Genomic DNA, 25,477 nt, shown 5'->3' with positions numbered 1-25,477 from the left:
AGTTGTAGCAAAATATGAACTTCAGTTAGTTGCCAGCAATAAATCAACTCCAAATTAAGATTATAAAGTTCTGTTGTGGTTACTGTGCCATATGTCCTTGGATGAAGACTGGAGTGACAATATCTGCCTCTGAAGAATTTGACCAGAATGACCTGGAAATTGCTGAAAGTGACCCAAAATTTGTACAAAATCACATAAAATTGTCCACAATCCCTGAACATGTGTTAAAATGAATCACAACCTGCCCAGAATTAATAAAAATTATGTCCAGAATGAGTCAGACATTGTTGATAATGACTCAAACTTTGTCCATAATATTAGAAATTCATCCAGGATGAAGTAAAACTTCTGTGTACAGCTGTTAAAGGGCAGGCTACACACTGCAAAACGACTTTCAAAATGAAAAAAAAAGAACGAAAGGAGTGAGCTTCAGTTAGGAATGTTTTACCAACATTTAAAGATGTACACATTTATGTCCAGTGTCATAGAAATAAACTGTCTTTGCAAAAAAATGTAGCATTTCTTGTAACCAAATAATCAGAAATATTTGCAGTTTATAGCATACTGATTTAGAGAAATCATTGAAGTTGCAAACATTATTTTGATGGCTTAGATTGAAGTTATTAATGTTGGTTATTACATTGTCCTAAAACTATGTTGTAACTTAAACTCTAATGTCTGCATTAGTTGATTTAAAACTAAATTCAGGTCAATGCAACCTAATGAAAATGGCTACAAAACTTAATTTTTCTTTTTCTTGAGTTCAGGATTTCTATTCTCTCCCATCTTTACTAACTTGAACAGTTTCAAAGGGTTAAAACTGTTAATTACAAAAACCTTTCATTGTCAAGGAAAAGTTAATTCTCCTGACTCAGTGTAGCTTGTTGGTTGATCATAATTTCCTGTCAAGTTGCATGTGTTTGGTATGCAACATATTGTTTAAACTGTAATTTACATGAAGCATGGATGGCTTTTCTATGTTAAATAAAGAAATGAACTCTTTTGCAATTGCCCTATGGGCTTTAACCTTTAAAATATAAGTAATTTGGATGAATTTGTAACATTTTTGTCACATTTTAGGGGCTGCAACAACATTTTGGCAAATGGCAAACTGCATTAGGGGAGTTAAATTACTTCCTAAAGTAGGTAAAAACTGCTGGACCAGTTATAATCTGGGGCTCAAAGTGGGTAGAATAATGCAGAAGTATAATGATACCTGTTCAGTGGACGGAAGTCAATTTTTGGCAGGTCCCTTTTTAGCACAAAATCTTTTGGAATAGCTTTAAATGATGAGTTAAACTTGCAGTTTTCAAATCTCATTCATGATGGTTATATTTTGCATAGTCCATCAGACAATTTAAAAAGTTATTTCATTATTGTATATATAAAAACTTTCCAGAAAGCATGTAATTACAGTCCAAACTAAAATACTAGACATATAAGGCCACAATAACCTCTGCTAATAGGCTACAATACACCCGAGTGTCAACCAAACTTTTGGTGATCGAGTTGCATTGTGGGTAATGCAGGCAGCAAGTCTGAACATTCATTGTCCCTAACTGTATCTGTTGAAGCTATGAAACCACAGTGATCATTTACAGTATCATGGTCTGGTCACAGTATGTAATATGCAATCTTTAGATACACAGACTAATATTAAATAACTAAATCTATTTGTCAGCGTTTCATGACGGCTTGTTGTTGACACAGCAGCAGCTGAGGCTTTACTTGGTCCACTATGACCAGTTGACATTTACATTCTAAATCCAGACATCTAACTGTAAATTATACATTTAAAACTAAAGTGAAAATTTTGCTGAAAATAAAAAAACAAAAAGGTACTTTGACCCGCAGAGAAACAAACTGTAAACAAATACGATTTTATTCCACCTTATTATATGCTCTGTAAAACCTTACCATCAAATGACTAAAAAATACAATATTCTTGTCCTCACAACATTATGTACAGTCAGTAAAATTTGCTAACACCGTTTTTACACTTTTATGAAAAATATTATACAGGTAGAAAAGAAAAACAGAAAAGATTTTAAGTTTACAAAACTAATGTAGTAATATTAGCAATACAGCTGCTACAAAATTTGGCACAGTGTGTTTTAAAAAGCTACCAGGCCAGAAACAATCAACCGGCCTTGAAAAAGAAGAAAAATTGTGAATTATTAAATGGTCACCTGAGTGGAAATATCAATATATTAGCAGCTAAACTTTGTTTGGACTTACGCAAAAGTAAACGAACAGTATAATGTTGCAAAAGGAACTGCAAAGACGAGAATCACAGTGGAGGTTCAACCTGATGAGGTTGTTGGCCTTTGATCATCTGTGGAGCTTCAGGCTGGTGTTCTTTCTTCTAAACATTTGGCTTTGTGATGGCAAAACAGTAAATGTATAACCAACATCAAATAAAACGGTTAAACTATGTCTCAAATAAGTTGTTTTATATGAATTAAAATCTTAGAGAGAAATCTCTCAGCAGACATCAAGCGATCATGATTCAAATTAAGTTGGGTAAAATATTCACAATGTGTCTCAAACATGACTCCAAATGAATAAATGTTCAAATGATTCAATAACTTATTTAACATGGAGTCTGATAAACAGGAATTTTTCTCTCTTTAAAATACACCAAAGGCAAATGTACACTAAAATATTTTTAAATATAAATATAGTATCCATGTATTCTCGCTTTACAGATGCAGATTTTTTTCCTTTCACACTAATGCAGTCCTTTTTCATAAACACAGGAAAAATATAGATTTAACATTAAAATCTGATTTGAATATAGCCTCAGCTTAACCAGACATTATGTACCTGTAAGTTCACAGAAAAAGAGAGAGAGACAGGTTGAGTAAAAAACAAAAACTACCCAAACTGACTAACAGAAGTAAGACAAGTAGGCTGAGTGTATCACACCGTACAGACTGGAATATTTGTATTTGGGCATCGCAGACGTGGAGGATGGCGGATATAGAAAGAGTTGTCCTCCGTAGCAGCTGTAGTCTGAATCCAATAAACTGGTTCTTTTCATTTCAATGAAACCACCAAAACGCCTGGCTTTGGCTTTGTGAACCTGAGAGATGCACAGATGGAAGAAAAGGTGGGTGAAGATGAACATTTCTGGCTCATGCGTTTTGCTTTGGTGTGTGTGCGTGTACCAGTAGTCTTTGCTCATGAGGTATTCTATAATGGCGGGGCGGATGCGGGGCACGCCCCCCTGGCTGTGGTTCCCTCTTCCTGTGATGACAGAGAGCTGAGGTCGACACAGACCCTGCTTGTATTCTACACAGAAAGAGGCCAAAGAAGAACAAAAGACACACAGAGAGAACTTAGGTAACGGCAGCAACGTGCACAAACTTCAAAAGAGGGGCAGGAGCGCCAGCTTAGAAAAAGCCACAAGCTGGGCGTCGTGATTGGCAGTATGGGTTAGATGCACCACGTACCAGTGACATTCCTGCTTGGCGTCTGGACCACAAGGTGCACATCATCAATTTTACACATTTAGGAGGATATCTGAGCTTCGTTTTATCTTTGCTTCAAACCAGGCGAACCGTATCACAGGTGTGAAAGCGATTCAAGACGCAAGGCTCATCTTTCATATGCTCCTTTTGGCCTCAAACAGCCATTCTCAGACATGAACATGTTGTTTATCTACTAAAGTGAAGCCTTTTGTCACTCATACACTGGTGACTTTCCGGTTATTGCTCCTTGCAGCTTTTTTTAGACTTGAAAGACACAGTAGTTGTGTGATGTTTGGCACCTGGTGAGTGAGAGGGAGCAGAGAGCAGGAGAGAGAGCGCGAAACACACGCGATAAAGGCTGTGATAATAAATCGAAATAGATGGTAATGCTACAAAATGCACAAGATGCACATTCTTCATGCTCATATTTCACCTTGTGCTGCAGCAGCCTTCAAATTTGCCAATACTTTTACATGAAAGTGACAATAGTGCTGCTATTCACACATGAGACTCGGATGGCAATTTGCTAGATTAACAATGAGAAGTGCATGTTTCTAAGGATCTATACTGAGTGTATACACTACCTGCGGTTTTCTCCTCTAAGACTCGGGCCAGATGCTCTCGAGCCTCGTCTACATGCAGCCCGTGGAGGTCCAGGATATTTCTGGGCAGCAGCGATGAGTTGACCCTCTCAAAAATCTGAACTGCAGCACGGTGATTGGCCTCATGCATCCGCTGGCCATGCAAGTGTCCCTACAAAAAAAAAAAAAAAAAAAAAAAAGAGAGGAAAGAGTAGATACAAATTTATTTAGTCTTCAGCAAAGCATTTGTCAACATTAATCATAGGCACTCTACAAATTCAAAACATAAAACAGGAAGACTGATTATTAAAGTTAACAAACTTCTAATTCTACACATTCTCTCAGGATATTACAACCAAAAAAATATCAACAATTATTTAAAAAGTGCATAACAGCTCAAAATACAGAATATTGAAGTAAACTATTCTGCCTCAGTCGCTTACCTGCTGTGCGTAAAATGATGCCACTTCTTTGCGCCCCTGCTTGTAGGCCTCTGCAGCCTTCGCGAAACTCTCGAGCTGTCGGCTCCTCTGCAGGTCGGCCTCAGCCCTGAAGTCTGTATACTCGGGGTCCTCTGTGTTCTGATAGTCTGGTACGACTGCCTCCAGGGCTTTCTGCCTCTGACAAATTAAAAAAGTGATAAAGCAGTTAATTAGGAGTGAAGAAAGTAGATGAATTATGTGTTGTGATACTGATCTGCACAAGGCGATTATGCTTACTTCAATAAATTCTTAACAAAGCCTTTAAGCAGTGTATTACCAACTGAGATTTGAATGATGCCATAAGTGCTGCTTTTATACTTTGTAGATGAAATGTACGAAATCTATAAGCACGGCAGTACAGTGTTACATCACAGCTGTCTAAGCTTTTGTGAAATGAGAAGAAGGCAGAATGTTGCTTAAAAAAGATTTACCATTGTGGATGCACAATTTTCTCACAGAATATTTTGCACTGTAGATGAATATGCACAGAAAACGCATATATGAAGTAGGGATGGGACGAAATATTGTTTGGCGAAATATCGCGATACAGAACGTGACGAAATGCATCGAGTATGAAAAAATGGATCGTGAAATAGAGACGTCACGTCACTTCCGGTCACATGCGCACGTGACCGGAAGTGACGACAACACTGTCGGCTACAGCAAGCTAACAAACATTAGCACCAACTACCTTGCCTCCAAAAAAGCCAAACAATGGAGTCGAATGAGGTCAAAATTGAGGACGCTCCGTCTGGATACAAGTCATCTGTCTGGCAGTATTTTGGCTTTCTCATCAAAAAAGAAGATGACAATAGAGTAACTGACAAGACTAAGACTGTGTGTAAACTTTGCTATGCTGTCATTCCGTACACCACCTCCAACACAACAAACATGAACCACCACCTTCAGCGTCACCATAAAAATGTGAAGACGGCCCCGGAGAAAACGAGCCTACCGAAGGGACAGATGACCACGAGACAAGCTCTGACACCAACTCTACCCCCGTCAAGTCCGCATGCAAAACAGATAACCAGGCTCATCGGCGAGTTCATAGCGGACTATATGGCTCCATTTAACATGGTAGAGAACAGAAAATTCATCCAAATGTTCAAGGTGCTGGAGCCAAAGTTTAAGATGCCATGCCAAGGACATTTTTCAGAGAAGGTAATCCCGGAAATTTATACTGAAACCAAACAAAGCGTGAAAGAGTGTCTCAAAAATGCAGAGTGCGTCGCCCTGACCACAGACGGCTGGACCTCGCCTACAACGCAGAGTTATATCACCATCACGGCACATGTCATCAGCGAGACATGGGAGAGTAAAAGCTTTGTGTTGCAAACTCGTGAGCTAAGTGAAAGTCATACTGGTGTTAACATTGCTAACGTGTTGAGAAATGCACTGAGAGAGTGGGAGCTAATGAGGCCAAAAACAACCATTGCTTGTGTCACAAACAACGCCAGCAACATGGATATTGCAGTGAGAGAGAGCGGTCTCCATCCTCACATCAAGTGCTTTGCGCACGTTGTGAATCTGGCCAGTAAGCGAGGTTTGGCTATGTTCCGCGTCGCACGTCTTCTTGGCCGTGTGCGAAGAGTCACTACGTCCTTTCACAAGAGCACCACGGCCACCGCCGTCCTGACCAACAAGCAAACCCAGTTGGAGCTGCCTCGGCATAAGCTCATCACCGATGTCCAGACCAGGTGGAATAGCTTGTACGAAATGCTTGCTCGCTACCTGGAACAACAAGCAGCTGTCTCTGCAGCGCTGAGCACCCCAGAAATCCGAAGAAATGCGAGAGAAATAGATACTCTGGATAACACTGATATCAGATGTAGAGGACATAGTGAAACTGCTTATGCCACTGAAGACAGCCACAACAGTTCTCTGTGATGAGAAAGAGCCCACTCTTTCACTTATAATGCCACTGAAGTACATGATTGAGCAGGGCATGTCACCAGACGAAAATGACACACAGACCATCGCCAGTATGAAAAGTGCTATCCTACTCAACATCTCGGACCGGTACTCTGGGGACTGTAATGACATGCTGCAGGAGTGCACAGCGCTTGACCCACGATTCCGAAGCCTGTCCCACCTGAATGATGAACAAAGCGAGTCCGTCTATGCCCGGATAGTTGAAAAAACTTCAGTTCTTCATGTGCAACGGAACCGGGTAGACAAATTTTTATTGAAAAAAATGGAGGTGTGCTGCTGTCAGTGCGCGTGTGTAACTGTGTATATGTAGGCTACAGCCTGAAAACTTATTTCTCATATTGTTTTTTAATTAGTCGATCTGAGAGAGAGAGAGAGAGAGAGAGAGAGAGAGAGAGACTGTGTGTGGGTGTGTGTGAGAGAGAGAGAGACTGTGTGTGTGAGAGAGAGAGAGACTGCGTGTGTGTGTGAGAGAGAGAGAGACTGCGTGTGTGTGTGAGAGAGAGAGAGACTGTGTGTGTGTGTGTGAGAGAGAGAGAGACTGTGTGTGTGTGAGAGAGAGAGACTGTGTGTGTGAGCGAGAGAGAGAGAGAGAGAGACTGTGTGTGTGAGAGAGTGAGAGAGAGATGGAGAGTGTTTGTCAATATGTGTGTGTGTGTGTTGGGGGTTGTCTGTGAGAGAGGAAGTGAGGGATTGAAAGACAGAAATGTTTGAGCTACTTTTTCTATTTTATGTTTTTTTTTTTAGACAAGTGACACTGATGAAAGAGCCAGGGCCAGTGCTTCAACACCAGGGACAGCAGCAGAGCAGGCTGTGGTCGTGGTTGAGGCAGCACAGGGAGCAGAGCAGAGCCAGGAAGAGCCAGTAGAAGGAGAAAGGCAGATGCAGGACGTGACAGAATCTCCCCCACCAAAGAAGACAGCGCTAGAAGATCTCCTTGGGAGCTCCTACTACACTACTCCTACTGAGACAGTGCAGTCAAGCAGAGGGATTGAGATGGAGATACTCCCCTACAGAAATGGGATTCCAATCCCACTCAACAGCAATCCACTTGAGTGGTGGAAAGTGAATGGATATGCTTACCCCTTACTTGCCCCCCTTGCCAAAGCCTACCTTTGCATTCCTGCTACGTCAGTCCCTAGTGAGCGTGTCTTTTCCACGGCAGGAGACATTGTGTGTGCTCAAAGATCACTAATTACACCAGAACATGTTGACATGTTGGTTTTTCTGAAGAAGAACCTGTCCTAGGCCAGGGCCATGATTTAAGAGAGGCTGAGATAAGTAACCTAGGGTAAGAGGTTGCTTGTTTGGCCTGTTAGGCCTTGTGTTTTTCTGCTGTTTGACGTGGAGAGAGCGAGTGAAGAAAAAGCAGAGCACAGATGGCGTGTGCCAGTTAATTGCATACCTGTGTGTGTACTCAAACAAAAATAAATAAGTTGTAATAATTACACGGTAATATTTTTCTTTTTACTTTGATTCTGTATTGTGACGCATCGTATCGTGACCCGGGCATATTGAGGTGCATCGTATTGTGAGTTTAAGTGTATCGTCCCATCCCTAATATGAAGGTCCAGAGAAGTAAGTTTACACATTAGTTCAACCCCATTGCTTGTTTCTCTTTCTGCCTGTATTCTTAATACCTTTTCCCTCTCCTTGCTGGCTGCTCTGTGGTGGTCGGACCGAGGAGCTTCTGGGGCAACTACTGTCTTCACAGGCTCCTCGTCCAGCAGAGAGCGAAGAAACAGCTCTGTCTGAGTCAGGTTGTAACTGTGTGAGACAAACACATGCACGAGTTCACCCGCAGTATAGAACACTGTTTTAACACATCAGATCCATACATTTGTATGTGGAAAAAATTAATAATTTACAGCTTCACAGAGCAAGTTTTTATCAGTCCTGGAGTGAGTTTTCTTAATTACATGATGGTTAAAATGTCTCACTAACACAGTGAGGACAATCTCAAAGCTCTTTTCTCACTTGTGGTCTCTGAAGATGTCCTGGAGAAAATGCCTGTCAATGGAGGGGAACAGGGAGTACAGCTGGTTCTCTTTCAACAATGTGGCTCCGTCACGTCGGTCGACTTCTGCACGACTTTGTCTGGTCTGAAGGAGAGAGGAGTTGGACCACATTAGGATGAGGGAAACAGAAAAAAACAAAATGTTTATGTGCAGAAAACACAACAATCACAGGTACAGCTGGCATATGATACCTTCTTTACGTTTTCCTGTAAAGCCTGTTGCTCTTTTATAATATCTCGAAGAGAGACATGTGGACGGGGAGCATTCCAGTGGTCCATGAACGGGATCCGACCAAAGGCGTCTGGCTGGTTGTCCAATGGCATGTAATTATCTGTGTTAATCAGAAAATTAGCTGCTGGTGTCTGCTCTCTTAGTCCAGGTTTGACCACCTGTGAGTCACCCCAGTGTGTCGAAATTGATCATTCAAAGATGGACATTTAGTAGCTGTGAAACAATGTGGTGTAAGGTGTACCAGATATGCTTATGCCTTGTGGATTTCATCTAAAATTGTGCTTGCATGTGTTACGACTCACTTTCCTGCAGCAAGTGAAAGGAAAGAGTTGCTTGTCTTTGCCGTTCCTAGAACAGAAACAAAAAACAAAGACCCTCTTAGACTCACACACAGTGGATCCAAGTAGATTTATGACTGGACAGAAGTGATGCTGGTAAAGAATCGCCTCACCTGGATGGTTTCCTTCCACTTCTGGTGGAGCAGTTTTGCCAAGCTCAGGTCCATCTGCACTGTGTAGTCATCGGCCGGGCAGGTATCTGAATATAACGAACCAGACAGGAAATATGCAGTTATGTGAGTTCTGAGGAGTAGAGCAGTTCACCTTTTGAGTAGGTTCAGCAGTGCAGGGATGAAAATTATTGAAGAAATGTACCTAAAGTTGTCATGCGAAGTTTGCTACAGTGGTGTGTTTTTAGTATTCTGGTATACAGTGGGCTTACCAACACAAAGTGTGAGTCTGTGAAGGTAAGGCGACCCAGAACATTTACAGAGTCAAACATTTCATAAAGCCGGTCAGACAGTTGGCAAGGAACAGTATATATAAATACAGAACAGTGGTCAGTTTGCATATAGTTGCTAATCAATGACAAACGGTAATGGAATCGAGGTCTGGTTGACAACAAAAGATAAGAGAGCAATGACTGAATCAAGACGAGTGGCACTCAACAAATGGTAAGGGAGTTATCACTGACAAAAGCAATGAAATCAAGAGTGACACTAGAGGTAGAGGGTGTCTGTAGCAAAAGAATGTGCTATTTTCTTCATTAAAACCAACAGCCTTACTGAGAACAGCTAGCAGAGCATGTTAAGCCTTCTCTAAGGTGGCCGAACTAGTGAGTTCTGTACAACTTTTTTTGAATCACTCAAATTACGCAGAAACTGGCAAGTTGTGTGGAGCTGTGATGGAGATTGAACTCCTCTACCATCATTTTTCATCAGTGTTTCTGCAGAAATCACCCAGTCAAATTTAATGCTTTTTAATGCTACACTGTAAAAATTTTAATGCCACAACAGCAAACTCAAGAAATTACACTGGTTTGGTTTTTGTAAAAGATGATTTTTATATGAAAACAGTCCCTACATTTCACTATTTGTTAATCCAGAAATCACGCCTGACCACCAACGGGCTGTAGGCATTCTCTGAATTCCACGTTTTCTAGCCATTTTTGCTGGAATTTGCATTTCCCCATTCCTCATACACAGATGCACATATCAACAAATCACAGTCTGTAATTCTATGTTATTATTGTCAAATATTTTTCTTGAAAATGGCAGAAAGAATTTTTAATCCCATTGCGAATCAAATTTAATTATTTTTAATGTCATTTAAGGCCTTAATTTTTGCAAAATCAACTTAATGACTATTAATATCCTGCAGAAACCCTGTTCATGTGTGCACTGAAGTGCAACAAGCATAAAAGCCCTTTAAGACACTTTTCTAACATGCATGTGGTTATCTGCACCTGTGAAAATAACTATCTTTCCCCTTTCCATGACAGCTGGCTCTTGACCCTTCCTCCCAGCATGACCTATCAGATCATAACCACAGCATGTCATACAACTGTGTCAAAATATCAAGGTATAAATTTACTGGTGAAAAATATTTTTCAGTGTAAAATCTGCGTGTCAGTTACCTGGGTCTATTCCAACAGGACCGAAGAGTTCCGTGAGCTGCAGTGCCAGCTCAGTGGGTAGTTTCAGCTCCACACACTGAATACTCAGGTGTTGGTTTTGTCTCTCCTCATTCCTCTCCTTTTTCTGTCTCTCCATCTCCTCCAGGTTATCCAGCAGCAGGCGGCTGATCTCCTCCAAGCTAGCCATGTCGTCCTCAGTCTCAATTCTTGACTCTTCAGTTGTTACCCCATTATCACAGTTTCCACCCCAAGCTCCACCCTCTAGGTCAGACTCAGATATCACTTTGTGGTCAGTATCGTCACATCTCTCTACTTCCCTTACGGCTTCAGGCAAGCTAGGTTCTGCTTGTGGAGATGTTTCTAAGTCTGAGGTTGTATCAAGATGATCGTTGTTCGTAACTGGAACAGCCGCACCTCCAAAACTAGACACTTCAGTATTATTGGCACTAACATCTGACTCTGTAGCTGTCTCACAGGTTGACTGCTGGGATCCCTCCTTAATTACGTTTGTCTCTATTTCTGGCTTGTCTTCAGGTTGATGCTGATCTAACACAACAGGACATGAACTGGTTTCTACAGCCTCAGATGAAGCTGCATGCAGAGTGGATGTGTACTGGTCCTCTTCATCAACTGCACTGGCCTCCTCCCCCTCACAGTCTTCATCTCTAAAGAACCTCTCTCCAGAGTCCAGCAGCAGGTTGGTGGTCCACTCTAAGTCCTGATGGCATTTGTCATACAGGTCTTCTAATGTGTCAAAACTCACTAGTTTAAAATGGCGACTGAGAATGCGCAGGTTCTCGAGCCGGTCTTGAGTTACCCCAAATTCTCTCTCCTCCACCTGTGTGCCTTTCTCATGCACGACATGGTAGGGTACCTCTCTGTGGCCAGACGGGTGAACTGCAACCGCTGCAGAAACAGCAGAGGACAGCTCCGGCACAAAACGAGAAGCGTCCCCAGAAACAACTCTGATGTCGCTGCCCACAGAGACAACTGCATCATCAGGGCTGCCTGTACGATTGAGACGCCAAAGAAGAGCAAAGTCCTGAGGCTCTGTCTGAGTGAAGCAGCCTGTGTCCACCAGAGGAAGAGGAGAAGCCTGCTGCTGGTCTGTCTCAGATCTGGCGTCAAAGTTTGTTTCTAGGATAAGGCTGGTGTGTGGATTAAAGTTAGGTTTGACATCAGAGTTGATGCTGTTCTGACTATTGTCTAAGTCTTGAGCTGTGGTATTGGGACTGTCCACAGTGTTCGATAAGGAATCGGGGCAGTTCTGAGTGAAAGTGAGGGCTAGCTTGCACTGCTTCCCTGATCTGCGACCCTGACGCTGCTTCTTATCCTGACTGAAAGGACCACTTTCTGTTTCCACAGAGCTCTCGCTCACAACACTCTGACTTGTGTCACTAATGTGGTTGCCTTCAGCCTCAATTCTTGTTTCTCTGCTGTTCTCTGTGCAGCTGTCCACATCTATTCCAGTCTCACCTTCAATACTGTGGGCTATGTTTTCCTCCTTAGTTTTCTCAAAAAGAGATGGAAAAGGGTTTTCTGCATCAGGTGCTTTTAAATCTACAGATAGAGATTCTCTGTCAGTCGTTTCGGTGATAGTTCTTCCTATATTATCAATATTTATTTCCCTGACAACACAAGAGTCAGCTGCCTTCCAGTCTAACACACAGTCAGGTAATTCCCCTCTGCTGATGTTAACCCTACCACTGTTTAGTTTTCTCTCCTCACTGCTAGATCTACTGTCATGGGATTCCTCAAGCAAGCCACCTGCCTCATCCTCTCTCTCCAATTCCTCTCCAGAACTCAGCGAAATGGAGCATGAGCGGGAAGAGCTGGGTTCAGCTGCAACTATGCCTGTCTGGATAAGATCAAAAAGTTTCTGAAGCTCGGTTAAATCAGGGCCCGAGTGTGTGCTTGCTGTTTTTCATGGTCATTGCATTCTTGAGATGCATCTTCATCTTCGCTCCCATGTACTTCTACACGGGTTTTTCTTTTTCTCACCTGTCGCTGCTCAAGAGATCCTTCAGAAGGCCAGTCTCCTACAAAATTCAACATCTTATGCCTTTCTTCCTCTCCCATGTGTGCTGCTAACTCAGCCCCTTCTGATTTCTCTACTTTTGTCTTTTCCTGGTTAGTATCTTTTACTAGATCTGCAGGCTCCATGTTGTCGAAACCAGACCTCCTGCTCGGCCTTTCTCTCTTCACTCTCTGTCCAATAGATTCAGAGAAGGCAACAGGCTTTTCAGTTTCGCATGAATCTTCATTCATCACTGATTCCACAATGCAGTCTGGGATTCTCTGGTCTCCATTTGGACGATTCAGCTGGCTCAACTGGTCGTCCAGTTCAGAATCTAAGTCCCCTAAATCAACGTCGTTCCCATCAGAAATGTCAAGGTTGTCCGTAGATCTTTCACTGAGTTGGACATTGAGCGATTCGGTGGATTTGTGGGTGCTGTCTTCAAGCATTCCCACCTCTCCAGAGCGACCAACAGATGACACATCGGGGAGTGAGGAAAACAGCTGAGGACGGGATTTCTTACATTTCTCAGTCAATCCAGGCTGATCTACGAGGTCAGGACAAGGTGTTTCAAGAGACAGTGGCCTAAAGAAGCAGAAAGGTGTAAAAGGCACAGCAAATATAACTGATGAGTGCAATACAACAATAACTGCCTGTGATTTGGATGATTCCTGCCATAAATGTATTTTTTCATGTATTTTAAGCACAAAAGTGCATGTCCTTTCATACCATAAAATACTTAGCTATTAGTAGAATTATCCGTTTTAATATGTGTGTCAAAACTGTTTTCACTTGAGGCAACATAGAGATGGAAATGCAAGACAAATCAGGTGAATAAATGCTAAAATAAATTCTACATTTTGGAAATTTGTACTTCTCTTTATGTGACTGCAGTCACTTAGAAATGAGCCTGAACTTCTCTACATATCTGCATCTACAGTCAGTTAAAGTTAAGATCTACAGTCATGTTTTCATGGCCAAAAAAACAAAAAGCTATGACACAATTCCTATAAAAGTTTCAGTGAACTATCAGTTCACAGTAAAAATACCAATATTGTGAATCCCTAGTTGACAGAAAAGAGAATTTCAAAGTCAGTTACACTGCATACAATCTGTAAATAATGCTATTCTTTCATAATGTTACACCATACTAGTTTATCAAGATAAGTTTAGATTACAGCTCAGTAAAATAGTTTTTGTGAGATTCTACATTGACAGTATCTACAAAGAAAGTGATTTCATCAAACCATCTGCTGTTTGAATCAATCTGACTTTCAGAATATTCACATGGACTCAGATGCTCCTCATTTTAATGTTTATTTATGACAGAGTCTTCCTCATCAAAATACCATTTGATACAAGTAGGATGTCAGTTCAGTGAGATAAGACTTTTTGAGTGAAACTCACTGTGAGTCTCTGTTCTCCAGAAGGAGCTGCTGTTTCCGCTCAGGCATCGTTGAGCCCATAATCGCCTGGATCGTGACGAAGCGCTCGTATCCATTAAGCATGCGGCGGATTGTTTCCACTGGTACATCATGTGTGGTACGTCTGAACATGAAAATACAGGTAAATAAAGACACAGTTAAATTACATTTATAAAACTGTCTCCAACAGCATTGTGCTTTGTAACAGTAAAAAAAAAAAAAATTAGAATACATTCTATATTAATCCTCGGAACCCCAAAACCTACAGGTGTAGGTTTGTTAAATATTTTGTCTTTACAAAATTGCCACTTTCTACACCGGCACCACAGAGAGCGTGCAAACCAGCAGCATCTCTCTGTGGCATGAGAGCAGCAGTGCCTCTGATTGGAGGGCACTGAAGAGAGTGATGAGGGCTGCTGAGAGGATCATCAGGGTCTCGCTGCCACCTGTAAGGGTCTTGGCAGAACAACATTGCCTGTCAAGGGCATTGAGGATCACCAAGGACCCCACTCACCCTGCCCGGGGACTGTTTTCCCTCCTACCCTCAGGCAGGAGGTACCGCAGCCTGAGATATAAAACTGTTAGGTTCAGGAACAGGTTCTATCCCACCGCCATCTGTTTTTTAAGCAGAGGACTGGAAATATCAACATAGACAATCTCTACTGCCTTTGACAAGTGCAGTTACCTTGGGACGTGCAATAATTTCTTATTTTTTTCTGTGTTTTCACTTTTTTATTTTTCATTCACTGCACTACCACACCAGTATTTATAACTTACACTCAACAAAAATATAAATGCAACACTTTTGTTTTTGCTCCCATTTTTTATGAGATGAACTCAAAGATCTAAAACTTTTTCCACATACACAATATCACCATTTCTCTCAAATATTGTTCACAAATCTGTCTAAATCTGTGATAGTGAGCACTTCTCCTTTGCTGAGATAATCCATCCCACCTCACAGGTGTGCCATATCAAGATGCTGATTAGACACCATGATTAGTGCACAGGTGTGCCTTAAACTGCCCACAATAAAAGGCCACTCTGAAAGGTGTAGTTTTGTTTTATTGGAGGAGGGGGGCACTCCTCTTCAATGGCTGTGCGAAGTTGCTGGATATCGGCAGGAACTAGTACACGCTGTCGTATACGCAGATCCTTGCAACATGGGGCCGTGCATTATCCTGCTGCAACATGAGGTGATGTTCTTGGATGTATGGCACAACAATGGGCCTCAGGATCTCGTCACGGTATCTCTGTGCATTCAGAATGCCATCAATAGAATGCACCTGTGTTCTTCGTCCATAACAGACGCCTGCCCATACCATAACCCCACCGCCACCATGGGCCACTCCATCCACAACATTGACATCAGAAAACCGCTCACCCACACGACGCCACACACGCTGTCTGCCATCTGCCCTGAATAGTGTAAACCGGGATTCATCCGTGAAGCGAACACCTCTCCAACGTGCCAGACGCCATCCAATGTGTGCATTTGCTCACTCAAGTCAGTTACGATGACGAACTGGAGTCAGGTGGAGACCCCGATGAGGACGACGAGCATGCAGATGAGCTTCCCTGAGACGGTTTCTCACAGTTTGTGCAGAAATTCTTTGGTCATGCAAACCGATTGTTTCAGCAGCTGTCAGAGTGGCTGGTCTCGGACCATCTTGGAGGTGAACATGCTGGATGTGGAGGTCCTGGGCTGGTGTGGTTCACACGTGATCTGCGGTTGTGAGGCTGGTTGGATGCACTGCCAAATTCTCTGAAACGCCTTTGCAGACGGCTTTTGGTAGAGAAATGAACATTCAATACACGAGCAACAGCTCTGGTTGACATTCCTGCTGTCATCATGCCAACTGAACGCTCCCTCAAATCTTGCCACATCTGTGGCATTGTGCTGTGTGATAAAACTGCACCTTTCAGAGTGGCCTTTTATTGTGGGCAGTCTAAGGCACACCTGTGCACTAATCATGGTGTCTAATCAGCATCTTGATATGGCACACCTGTGAGGTGGGATGGATTATCTCAGCAAAGGAGAAGTTCTCACTATCACAGATTTAGACAGATTTGTGAACAATATTTGAGAGAAATGGTGATATTGTGTATGTGGAAAAAGTTTTAGATCTTTGAGTTCATCTCATAAAAAATGGGAGCAAAAACAAAAGTGTTGCGTTTATATTTTTGAGTGTATTTTGTTTTTATCTCTGGTGTAATTTGCCTGAATGACAAAGTAATCTGAATCTGACATGATTTATCAGTTACAAACTGTTAAAACAAAGATAATCATCGGATTTGGATTTTCCGACAGTTCTCGAACTACTTATCTGTGACATGCTGTTTGGTTCGGGAAACTTAATCAAGTCTAACCTTAAAATGGGGTATTTCATCAAAATCACCTATTTACACATATCTCATTTAAAAATTTGCCCAAAATAACACACCTGTCCAATTCAAACCAGAAAAAAATTCTGTGCTTGTCAGCAGAACTGCGTAGTTATGACTGACTTCACTGTGACTAACAGTTACATGACAAAGATTCAGTGCATTTTCAGCTGTACTGCTCTGAACTGCAAACTGTTTATAGAGAGCAGATATGAGACACAGACAGGGTTGGTGGGTTGCTTGACCTGCAACGTTTAGGAGGGTGGTGCAAGCCAAACATCCACATGAATGTCAGGACTCGAGGTTTCCCAGCAGAACATTGCATTAGAACAAGATGATTGATGTTAGTCACTTCACCTGTCAGTGGTCATAATGTGGTAAAAATACTGGTAAAAAAATCAACTTAGCATTATAATTGTGGGGCTGCACAGTAGCGTAATGGTTAGCACTTTCGCCTTGCAGCAAGAAGATCCCCGGTGGGCCTGGGATCTTTCTGCATGAAGTTTGCATGTTCTCCCTGTGCATGCGTGGGTTTTCTCCGGGTACTCCGGCTTCCTCCCACAGTCCAAAAATATGCTGAGGTAATTGATCACTCTAAATTGTCCGTAGGTGTGAATGCAAGTGTGATTGTTTGTCTGTATATGTCGCCCTGCGACAGACTGGCAACCTGTCCAGGGTGTCCCCTGCCTTCACCCGAGTCAGCTGGGATAGACTCCAGCACCCCCCGCGACCCTAGTGAGGATAAAGCGGTGTATAGAGAATGGATGGATTATAATTGTGTGTATAACTGCACAGAAATCAATTTTTGAGTTCCCTCTCCTCCAACCCATGGTTGTGCTGTTTCCACAGAAGTGCAGGATTTTACAATGGGGTAAAAAAAAAAAAAAGAGCCCACGGTGAACAAAAACATGATAGGAGCAAACAAAAAAAACGGTTTGGGATTCAGTGTTAAACCAGACACTGCTGTCATTCCTCTGTGCTCTCACCTCTCCAGCTCTTTGGGTTTGTTCTTCCACCAGGTGTCCGGCTCTCTGAACAGCACCTTATATCCATGTTTTAGTGCCTATAACAGATGCGGGATCAATAATTTCTTTAAATCCATAACAAATGTATGTACAGGGGGTCATTGATTTAAGTTGGAGTTCCGATTTAAGGTGAAAATCGCCTTACGTTGATTTGTAACCAAGGCCATTACATGCATCACGATATCGATCAGTTCTTCGGAAAAGTCATGAATACCAATGACTTTCATGCACGGAGGAGTCATTTTAGAAGAAAACAGAATATGTTGCACTGCTTTTTTCAACTTGAACATTTTATTGTATCTAATTTCACTTCTACAGAGAGAGCTTTCCTTTTCTTCGAAGCACTGCCATCAGAAGACTTACTTACACTTGGGAACCATAATGAAGGGCAAAAAGTTAACGAATGTAGCACAATCCAAGCTGGCGTACAACCGGTAAATGTAAACAAAGCTGTCTTATAGCGCCGTGTGATGATGTATTTGTCTGCTCTGCTTGCCAACTAGTTTAACGTAACCAGTTCAGACATAACGACGAACGCTGTAGGTCGAGGACATTGTAAACCGAGGACCCCTTGTATACTGCAGAATTTTTAGATACTTGTTATAACAGCTATACCTAAAATGCTATGTATACTCACATTTTGCTGCTTTAAAAACTATGCCCATATCACTAGAAAAAATTCTGAATCATACATTGTATGTCGACACAACACTGCTTGTGTGAAATCACAGATAAGTAAATATTTACTCTAAGAGGTTTAGCACATTTACAGCATTTAGGTCGTATTTAAGATGGGGACAATGTAGAGCAGCAACTAGTAGAGATGTAGAATTAGTTAAACACTTAAGCTCTATTACTACACTTTATATATTCTTGCAATGCTGACTGACCTGAACTACATAGGGTCTCATCTCCCAGCTCTGCATGTTGGTATTGTCAATGATGATAGGTTTAGTTCCCTTCTTAAAAGCCTCCTTGGCTGTGGGATAAAGTTGGAAAAGGACAGACAGCACAAGAGAAATAATCATTTGTTTTTGTGCAACTGAAGTAAAAAACAAAACAAAACAGGGCAATCAAAGGCAAAACAATGGCAATGAATCACTCAGATAAAAAATGCTTCAAAGGGTCACTCATGCTTGTTCACTTGTGACTGCTCTGGAGTCACATCAAAACTGTGTGTGTGTTTGTACCTCGTTTATGGTTCCACTCATGGGCCTCGCCCAAGGTAGTGGGGTCAAATTGATAAGTTCCATTATGGTAGTAATAGTCATCAGTGCTGAGTATGACTCCGCCTGGGTTATGCTCCAGCAAGGCTCTGTAGAGACACACACACACAAAGACGGCTTTCCAGTGATGTAACTCATCTTGTGATTACTGTGTCAGACGTCCATGACTATTATGCAACCATGGCTGTTGGTTATGACTTTGCTATCTTGAATTCTCTGAAGTTATTAAACTCACCAAAGACACATCTAATCTTTTTAATATTTAGATAATGTGATCATGGTAGTCATCCATCAGTTTGGCAACAAAATCTCTGGCCTTTTCCCCCAAATATTCTGGTTTGTAGTTTCAACATTACTGCAGGCTGAAGGTAAGTGAGTGAGACATAATACAGACTCTTTTCATGCTACAACAGCCAAAAGGAAACAAGTTAAAGTCATTTGTTAAAATCTTTTAAATTGCAAACAAACATCTCTTTACTGAAACATTAAGGTATTTACGACACATCTCTACCAGCAGAGATAGAAATGTGGTTTTTCTAGTTTGGAACCTTTGCACACAGGCCACCAAACGACAAAAGGTACAGGACATAGTATATGAAGTTACATTACCATGTAATGCTTTGTGTGCAACAATGTGCCATTTTAAAAATCAATCCTAAAAATTCAAGCGAATAGAAAAAGACCAAGTAATCTTGACATAATGTGAATTTGTGATTTCTTACTTTGTTAAAAAAATGTTTCAAAAACATTGGTGATAGTATGTCTGTCAGACAAACTGGTGCTTTCTGTTAAACTGTTTATTGTTCTGGTACATGTTGCATTCAGACTCTAGTCTCTACTCTGCTAGCTGCAAAACCACACCACTGAATAACCTACATTACTAAAGGAAATAGTATTACTGTTTAGACTACTGCAATATTTCTTACCTTGCCAAGGTTGACTTGCCAGATCCTGGAGCTCCCCGGAGCAGCACCAGCAGCTTCCCATCCAAATGAAGCCTGCTGAACTTAGCAGAGACCTGTGGAGCAGCAGGTACGGCCCACGACTTTGGAATAGTAGCAGAAGGTTTGAGAGGTGCCTGACTGACAGGGCCCTGACTCAGCCAGGGAGAGGCATGCCTGGGCTGGCTGGACCAGTTGAAGGAGGACTGGGCCACAGGAGTAATGAAGGTCGGGCCCTGGTTTCCATGGATACGAGGCAAAAAAATTGGGGCCTCTGGGTTCCAAGGGGAGTTAAGCATGCTGACCTTAGATCTTGCTCCACCGGCTACCGCCTCAGGCTGCATGAGCCCAGTCCTTTCTGAAAGCGTGTGTGGAGGGTCTTGCTTTTTATACACCTGAAAAGCTGAAGGACGCCCAGAGGCTGCCAAGTCCAGAGGAGGTTTGGGCTTGTCTGCAGATGTGTCTGTTGTCAGGTGTGTGAAATCCAAAACCGATTGCTGCCCCTCAACAATGTCGTCTTCCCACGTGCTGAGCTGGTTTAGGGGAGAGGAAACTCCAGACAAGCCTCCCACTGGGCCTGGCTGCTCGGCAGAGGGCCCTCTGAATCCAGGCTCCAGGCTGGACTGAAGCAGCTCAGGGAGGGCCTGCTGAGGGACAGGTGGTGGAGGGAAAGACGAAAGGGATGTACCAGCAGGTAAATACTTGCTGTTATGATGCTCCTCCTTTTGATCTTGCAGTGCAGTTAGAGACTGTAGCTCCTGATCAACTAGCAGGTCCAACTCTTCTGTCAGGAGGTTCATGGAGGGAGGAGATGAAGGCTGCTGCGATGGTTTGGAGAAGTCTGGGTCTGGAGCTGGTTTAGAAAAGTGCCTTGGACTGAGCAGGGCTGCAGCAGTGCGCTCGAAGCCAGAAACAGGAGGAGGGATCGGGACTGCATCTTCTGCTGCCACAGACAGCTCCAGGAGGGAGTCCATCGCATTTTCAACTATGACCAGACACCAAGAGAGAGACATGAGTCACACAGTACCCGACTGTCATCTTAACACAGTGAACAGCGATTTACATTAATGAATTCAAACAGAACCACCTGACAACAAAGAAGCTAAGACAATAACACAAAACTAAATCAAATGGGTTTTATCAACACAACAGACATCACAATTCAGTTTCAGAGTAGCTTCGCCGTCACCTTGACTCCTCTTTGTTAGGGGTGTCAAACATATGGCCAAAACTGGACCACCAGAAGGTCCAATCCGGCCCGTGGGACGACTTTGCAAACTGAAAAACTTACATAGATGACATTAACTGCAATTTTTCAAAAAAATTAATTGCTATTTTACATTTGTCCACTGCACTGCCACAACTTCTATTCATTTTTTACATATATATTTTACACATTTCCAAGGCACTTAACCTTCTTCCTTAATAGTTCTCACTTTAGTTTGTAAGGTATGTCAGTTCAGGTGGTCAGGATTACTACACAGATATGAAAATGAATGTAAATTTAGAATAATTTCTCGAACTTGACACGTTGGTTTGATCATAAAGTAAAATACTGCATTCTTTAGTCCCAGATACCTGTGACTAAATGTTTTGCAGACACACTGTGATCGGTAAGTTATAATGTATAAATGACAAACTGAGGGACAATACTGTTGAAATTGCACAGATTTTTCTAAAGAAATTTCAGGTTGTCTGTAATGTTTTGTAAAAAGAATGCACTTTTTGCACTAAAACAGAGGGAAAGATTTTAAATTATATATAGGTTATTATGCTGTGATTTTACTGGTCCAGTACACTTAAGATCAAATTACTACTAATATGAGTTTAACACCCCTATGCAGTTGAAAAGACACCAATTAAATATTTCTTTTTTCATTTTTTCTTTAATTGAGCCTAACTGATTATGGAATCACTTGCTGTCTTTTAAGTAAACATACAGGATCTCTCATTTACCTATAATGAATATCTATAATTTAGCATTTCCATAGCTCTACACAGGTGCAACAGGTGGAAGAGGGTGCCCGGGTGTGTAAACAAAAACAAGTAAAGGGTGCAGCTTTAAGTTGTACTCATGTCAACGACACATACGGAGCTTTACTATTAACAGTGAAGTAATCTCGTACAGTAAGCTGCGCTGACAACAAGCTACACTTAGCTAACTGGTTAGCCAAGTTACAGTGGCTACTTTTCCCCCAGAGTTACACAGCAGGTTTGACAGCTGCCTTCCGTGTGTCGGGTCACCTTTAAAGTCACACTCGGAGAGCACGATGTAAATAACTTCTGGGTCCAGGTGTGAGAACATCTCCTGCATGCTTCTGACCATCTTCTCCTTGTCGGCGCTGGACACCGACGCGCCGCTCGGAAAGTTGCTTGCCATTGCCCCCTCGTACAACTGAGGTAGTTGGTAACCCGAGTTGTGGCCAAGACTTCCCCCCTCTGGCGGCCCGCCGGGGAGCCTCGCCGGGCTCTGGTCGTTCTTCTTTCTCCGAGGCATGCCGAGACCGAGAAGCAGCCGCCGTGTGCTCTCATTAGCGGCTAACGGAGCTAGCTGAGTAGCCGCGGAGCTACGGGAGGTTGGCCCGCAGCCGAAGACATGCCTCTGTAGTACCGGAGGAACCAAAGTGCAACTATTCAAGGTTATGGTCTCTAACAGCACTCCAAGTGGTGGAAACAGACACTGTGCGAGTGGAAATGCATCAGAAAACACGGAGGGTACCAGGCGTACCAGACGGACTGAGTGACTCGGGAATCAACACGGTAGTCCTTTCAAAATAAAAGTCTACCATGACATATAAACCCACTCTAATCTGTAGGAGAATAAACACAAACTCCAAATTAATTCATTAATGTCTCACATATACCCAAAATATTTATTTATTTATTTATTTTACCTAAAAATACTGCAAAGATGCTCACCATGACTGTATAATCCCCTGCCTGAGGACTTCTTTTAAATCACTTCCGAAAACCCATTTTTATAGACTTGCTTCTATGTAAAGTTTACTTTTAGCTTTAGTTTAGCTTTAGTGTTCTATTTTGTATTATGTCCTGATTATTTTAGATGTTCTCCCTTGTTTTATTTTACTTTTAGTTGGCTGGTTCTTTGGTGTGATGTTGTCTCTCAGTCTTTGATAAACTATTTTTTAATGTTATATGAATAAAGTTATTATTATCATTATTCAGGAAGAAGACTTTGTCTGCATCTGTGATTGGCAGTCAACCAGCAATTTCTTGCAGCCTCTCTGGTTTCTGGCAGCTAAATGGTCATTGCTGGTTATTCAACGTTTGACCTTATCGTAGGATTTTAATAATAAGTGCCGGGTAGCCACATCATCATCCCTTTCTCTGTACAGCTGCTAGATCGATTTGATTCAACCTCAAACTTTAAGTGGTAGTTATCTTAACTGCTTGAGGAATAAAAGCCTTCATATCTTAACAGCTTTAAGGTGACACCTGGATTTTCACAATATGATACCCTTAAAGTAACTAATAATATCATATAATAATAATAATAATAAGAAGAAGAATTTCCAATGCCCTTTTCATCTCAAAATGACAAAATGCCTAACAGAAACAAAACAAAATATGTAATAAAAATTGGTAAAATAAAGCAAAAATATGCAGGAATTTTACAAGTAATGCATTAATTATAGACTGTATAATATCTGTGGCACTAATTAGTAAGCTGGGGTTTAATATAAATGTAATTTGCTTTATGAAGATGTTAAGTCCTATACGACACCCATGAATTCCTCCAAATCCTACAAGAAAATCTACTTTATAGGTTACACATTTGTTTTTTATAAAATATTTCATGGTCCTATGGGGAATGTACTTTTTTCTATTTGAATTTTCAGTCTTTCACAGTCTTTCACATATTTCCTTATTTTAATTTTCACAATAATGTAGAAAATTGATATTTCTTCCATTGTATCTTACATTGCTGTCAATATTCATAACAAATATTATTTTATCTTTATAAGTATTATAAGTATACTCTCTTTTTTCAATATATTATGTATTTTATTGAATTCTGTGCATCTATAGTTTTTTCAATTTTACAAAAAGTATTTCCGTGTAACACAATCCTACTTAAAGTTGTCAAAGTTACAATTTTTAAGTGATCTTACTTATCGGTGTTGGCATTGTTCAACTGTCAGCAATTTATTTTATCTCACAATAATGATTTTTCAGCTCATTCATGGGACTGTTCTGGACATGACCTTTTTGATAGTTTACCATTGTTCATTTGATTTAAGAAAAACAATCGATTTTCTTTTTATAACAACACCTGTATTAGTAATAAATACATGAACTGATTACATATAGAAATTGGCCCATTTTACAGGGAATAATCACCAAAACCTGTTATTATGAATGCATTTAATTGGCATAATTAATATTATATCAAATGATATGATATAAAACTTCAGTTTGGAAATGGGCAAAGTTTCAATTGATAATCATATGTTGACCCCTAGGTGTCAGTATTTCCCATAATTGATGGTAGTGATAATGGAAATAAAACTTCTAGAAGAAATATGTTCACAAATTGTTACTTTAGTCCTTTAAAATATGTAGTATTATTATCAAAGCATTAACAAGTAATTTAACCACATGAATAATTTGATCTATTAAGCTGCTAACTTAACATCAGATCAGTGCAATGGAGCAACTAAATAATTAAGTGAAGTACAGATACCTTAAAAGCTAGTACCAGTAATTCATTACGTCTTTGCAGTAAGGTTTTAGAAAAAAACATAACAAAATCTGTAAGCTACTGTGACATTTGTTGCAGGGACATTTTTGTGATGAAGTTATCTGTTCCTACAGTTTATTGAATTTTCTTATATAATTACACCCATATGAATATTAAGTGATATACTATTTGCATATGAAAAACAATCCATCTTGCAGGTAAATAATGACCTGGCCCTGATGTCATAAATCACGCAATCAGATGAGAATTATCCATCCATCCATCCATTTCCTCCGCTTATCCGGGGCCGGGTTGCGGAGGCAGCAGGCGAAGCAGGTTGCTCCAGACGTCCCTCCCCACAGCAAACGCTTTCCAGCTCTTCCCTGGGGATCCCGAGGTGTTCCCAGGCCAGACGAGATATGTAATCCCTCAGATGAGAATTATATATTTTTTAAATGTACTTAAATACTAAAATACTAACTTGGAGGACTTTGCAGGAAAAAAAACTAAAAAAAAAAAAACTGGCTCATTAACAAAGCAGACAGTCTGCACATTCTTCAATGGGTCAAAGTTTTAATTGTTAATCACCAGTGATCTTTTGGTGGCAGTATTATCACAGTAGGTTGCTTCTTTATTTGGGAGTTGATGAATTTATGACCAGTAGTGTAGTATAAGTATAGGTGTAGCTATAGTAATAATAGTAGTGAGGATTAAACGAAATGTTGTTATTAGACTATCATGTTAGTTCTTTAAAATATTGAAATTACAATACATAGGTGGCTGCCTTAGGGTTGATGATGATTAATGTTAGTAGTGGCATATTTTCCCTCTCTCTTCATATATATATATATATATAAGTATAAGAAACAAAAAAAACAGAACATTATGCAATAAAATAATTTATAAATACATGTTAATTTGTCATCAAAGGCGACGATTACGCTTAATTGACTGAAAACGCAGTCAAATGTGAACATTTAAAGCGTGACCACACAGTGAGCTAAGGAACAGAAAGTGAAGGAGTGTGGGAGCTGTTTGTTTCCGACTCCCGCCATGTATTTGAGGCTGCAGTACTGCGGTGAGACCGACGGGGGCGCTCTGCACTCAGCCTTCAACAGACAGCACT

At 41.1% G+C, this 25,477-nt stretch overlaps 2 protein-coding genes across 9 annotated transcripts in view; both read right to left on the bottom strand.

Moving 5' to 3' along the window:
* Positions 1-1,864: 1,864 nt before the first annotated feature.
* LOC110959281 (NEDD4-binding protein 2) overlaps positions 1,865-25,477 on the bottom strand; it is a 25,857-nt gene continuing 2,244 nt past the window's right edge. Inside the window, exons 2-10 of the mRNA XM_051945490.1 lie at positions 9,169-9,254; positions 9,020-9,065; positions 8,678-8,817; positions 8,446-8,570; positions 8,109-8,235; positions 4,498-4,674; positions 4,058-4,226; positions 3,171-3,294; positions 1,865-3,085 (exon numbers count right to left, since the gene is read on the bottom strand). Of these exons, the coding sequence (XP_051801450.1) occupies positions 3,040-3,085; positions 3,171-3,294; positions 4,058-4,226; positions 4,498-4,674; positions 8,109-8,235; positions 8,446-8,570; positions 8,678-8,817; positions 9,020-9,065; positions 9,169-9,222 (1,008 nt within the window). The 5' untranslated portion in view covers positions 9,223-9,254 and the 3' untranslated portion in view covers positions 1,865-3,039. The remainder of the gene's footprint in view (positions 3,086-3,170; positions 3,295-4,057; positions 4,227-4,497; positions 4,675-8,108; positions 8,236-8,445; positions 8,571-8,677; positions 8,818-9,019; positions 9,066-9,168; positions 9,255-25,477) is intronic.
* The window catches only part of LOC127533137 (NEDD4-binding protein 2-like), a 27,104-nt gene continuing 14,009 nt past the window's right edge, over positions 12,383-25,477 (bottom strand). Inside the window, exons 1-7 of one of the 8 annotated variants that reach the window (XM_051945484.1) lie at positions 21,894-22,442; positions 19,635-20,634; positions 18,673-18,797; positions 18,373-18,461; positions 17,444-17,520; positions 14,056-14,196; positions 12,383-13,233 (exon numbers count right to left, since the gene is read on the bottom strand). In XM_051945484.1, coding sequence (XP_051801444.1) covers positions 12,522-13,233; positions 14,056-14,196; positions 17,444-17,520; positions 18,373-18,461; positions 18,673-18,797; positions 19,635-20,634; positions 21,894-22,146 — 2,397 coding nt within the window. In that variant the 5' untranslated portion in view covers positions 22,147-22,442 and the 3' untranslated portion in view covers positions 12,383-12,521. Of the gene's footprint in view, positions 13,234-14,055; positions 14,197-17,443; positions 17,521-18,372; positions 18,462-18,672; positions 18,798-19,634; positions 20,635-20,838; positions 22,443-25,477 lie in introns of those variants that run through there. The other 7 variants (XM_051945489.1, XM_051945483.1, XM_051945486.1 and 4 more) reach the window with 7 other exon arrangements.

Source organism: Acanthochromis polyacanthus, chromosome 3 (assembly GCF_021347895.1).
Source record: "Acanthochromis polyacanthus isolate Apoly-LR-REF ecotype Palm Island chromosome 3, KAUST_Apoly_ChrSc, whole genome shotgun sequence".
NCBI lineage: Eukaryota > Metazoa > Chordata > Actinopteri > Pomacentridae > Acanthochromis > Acanthochromis polyacanthus.
This window is presented reverse-complemented; position numbering and strand designations above follow the sequence as displayed.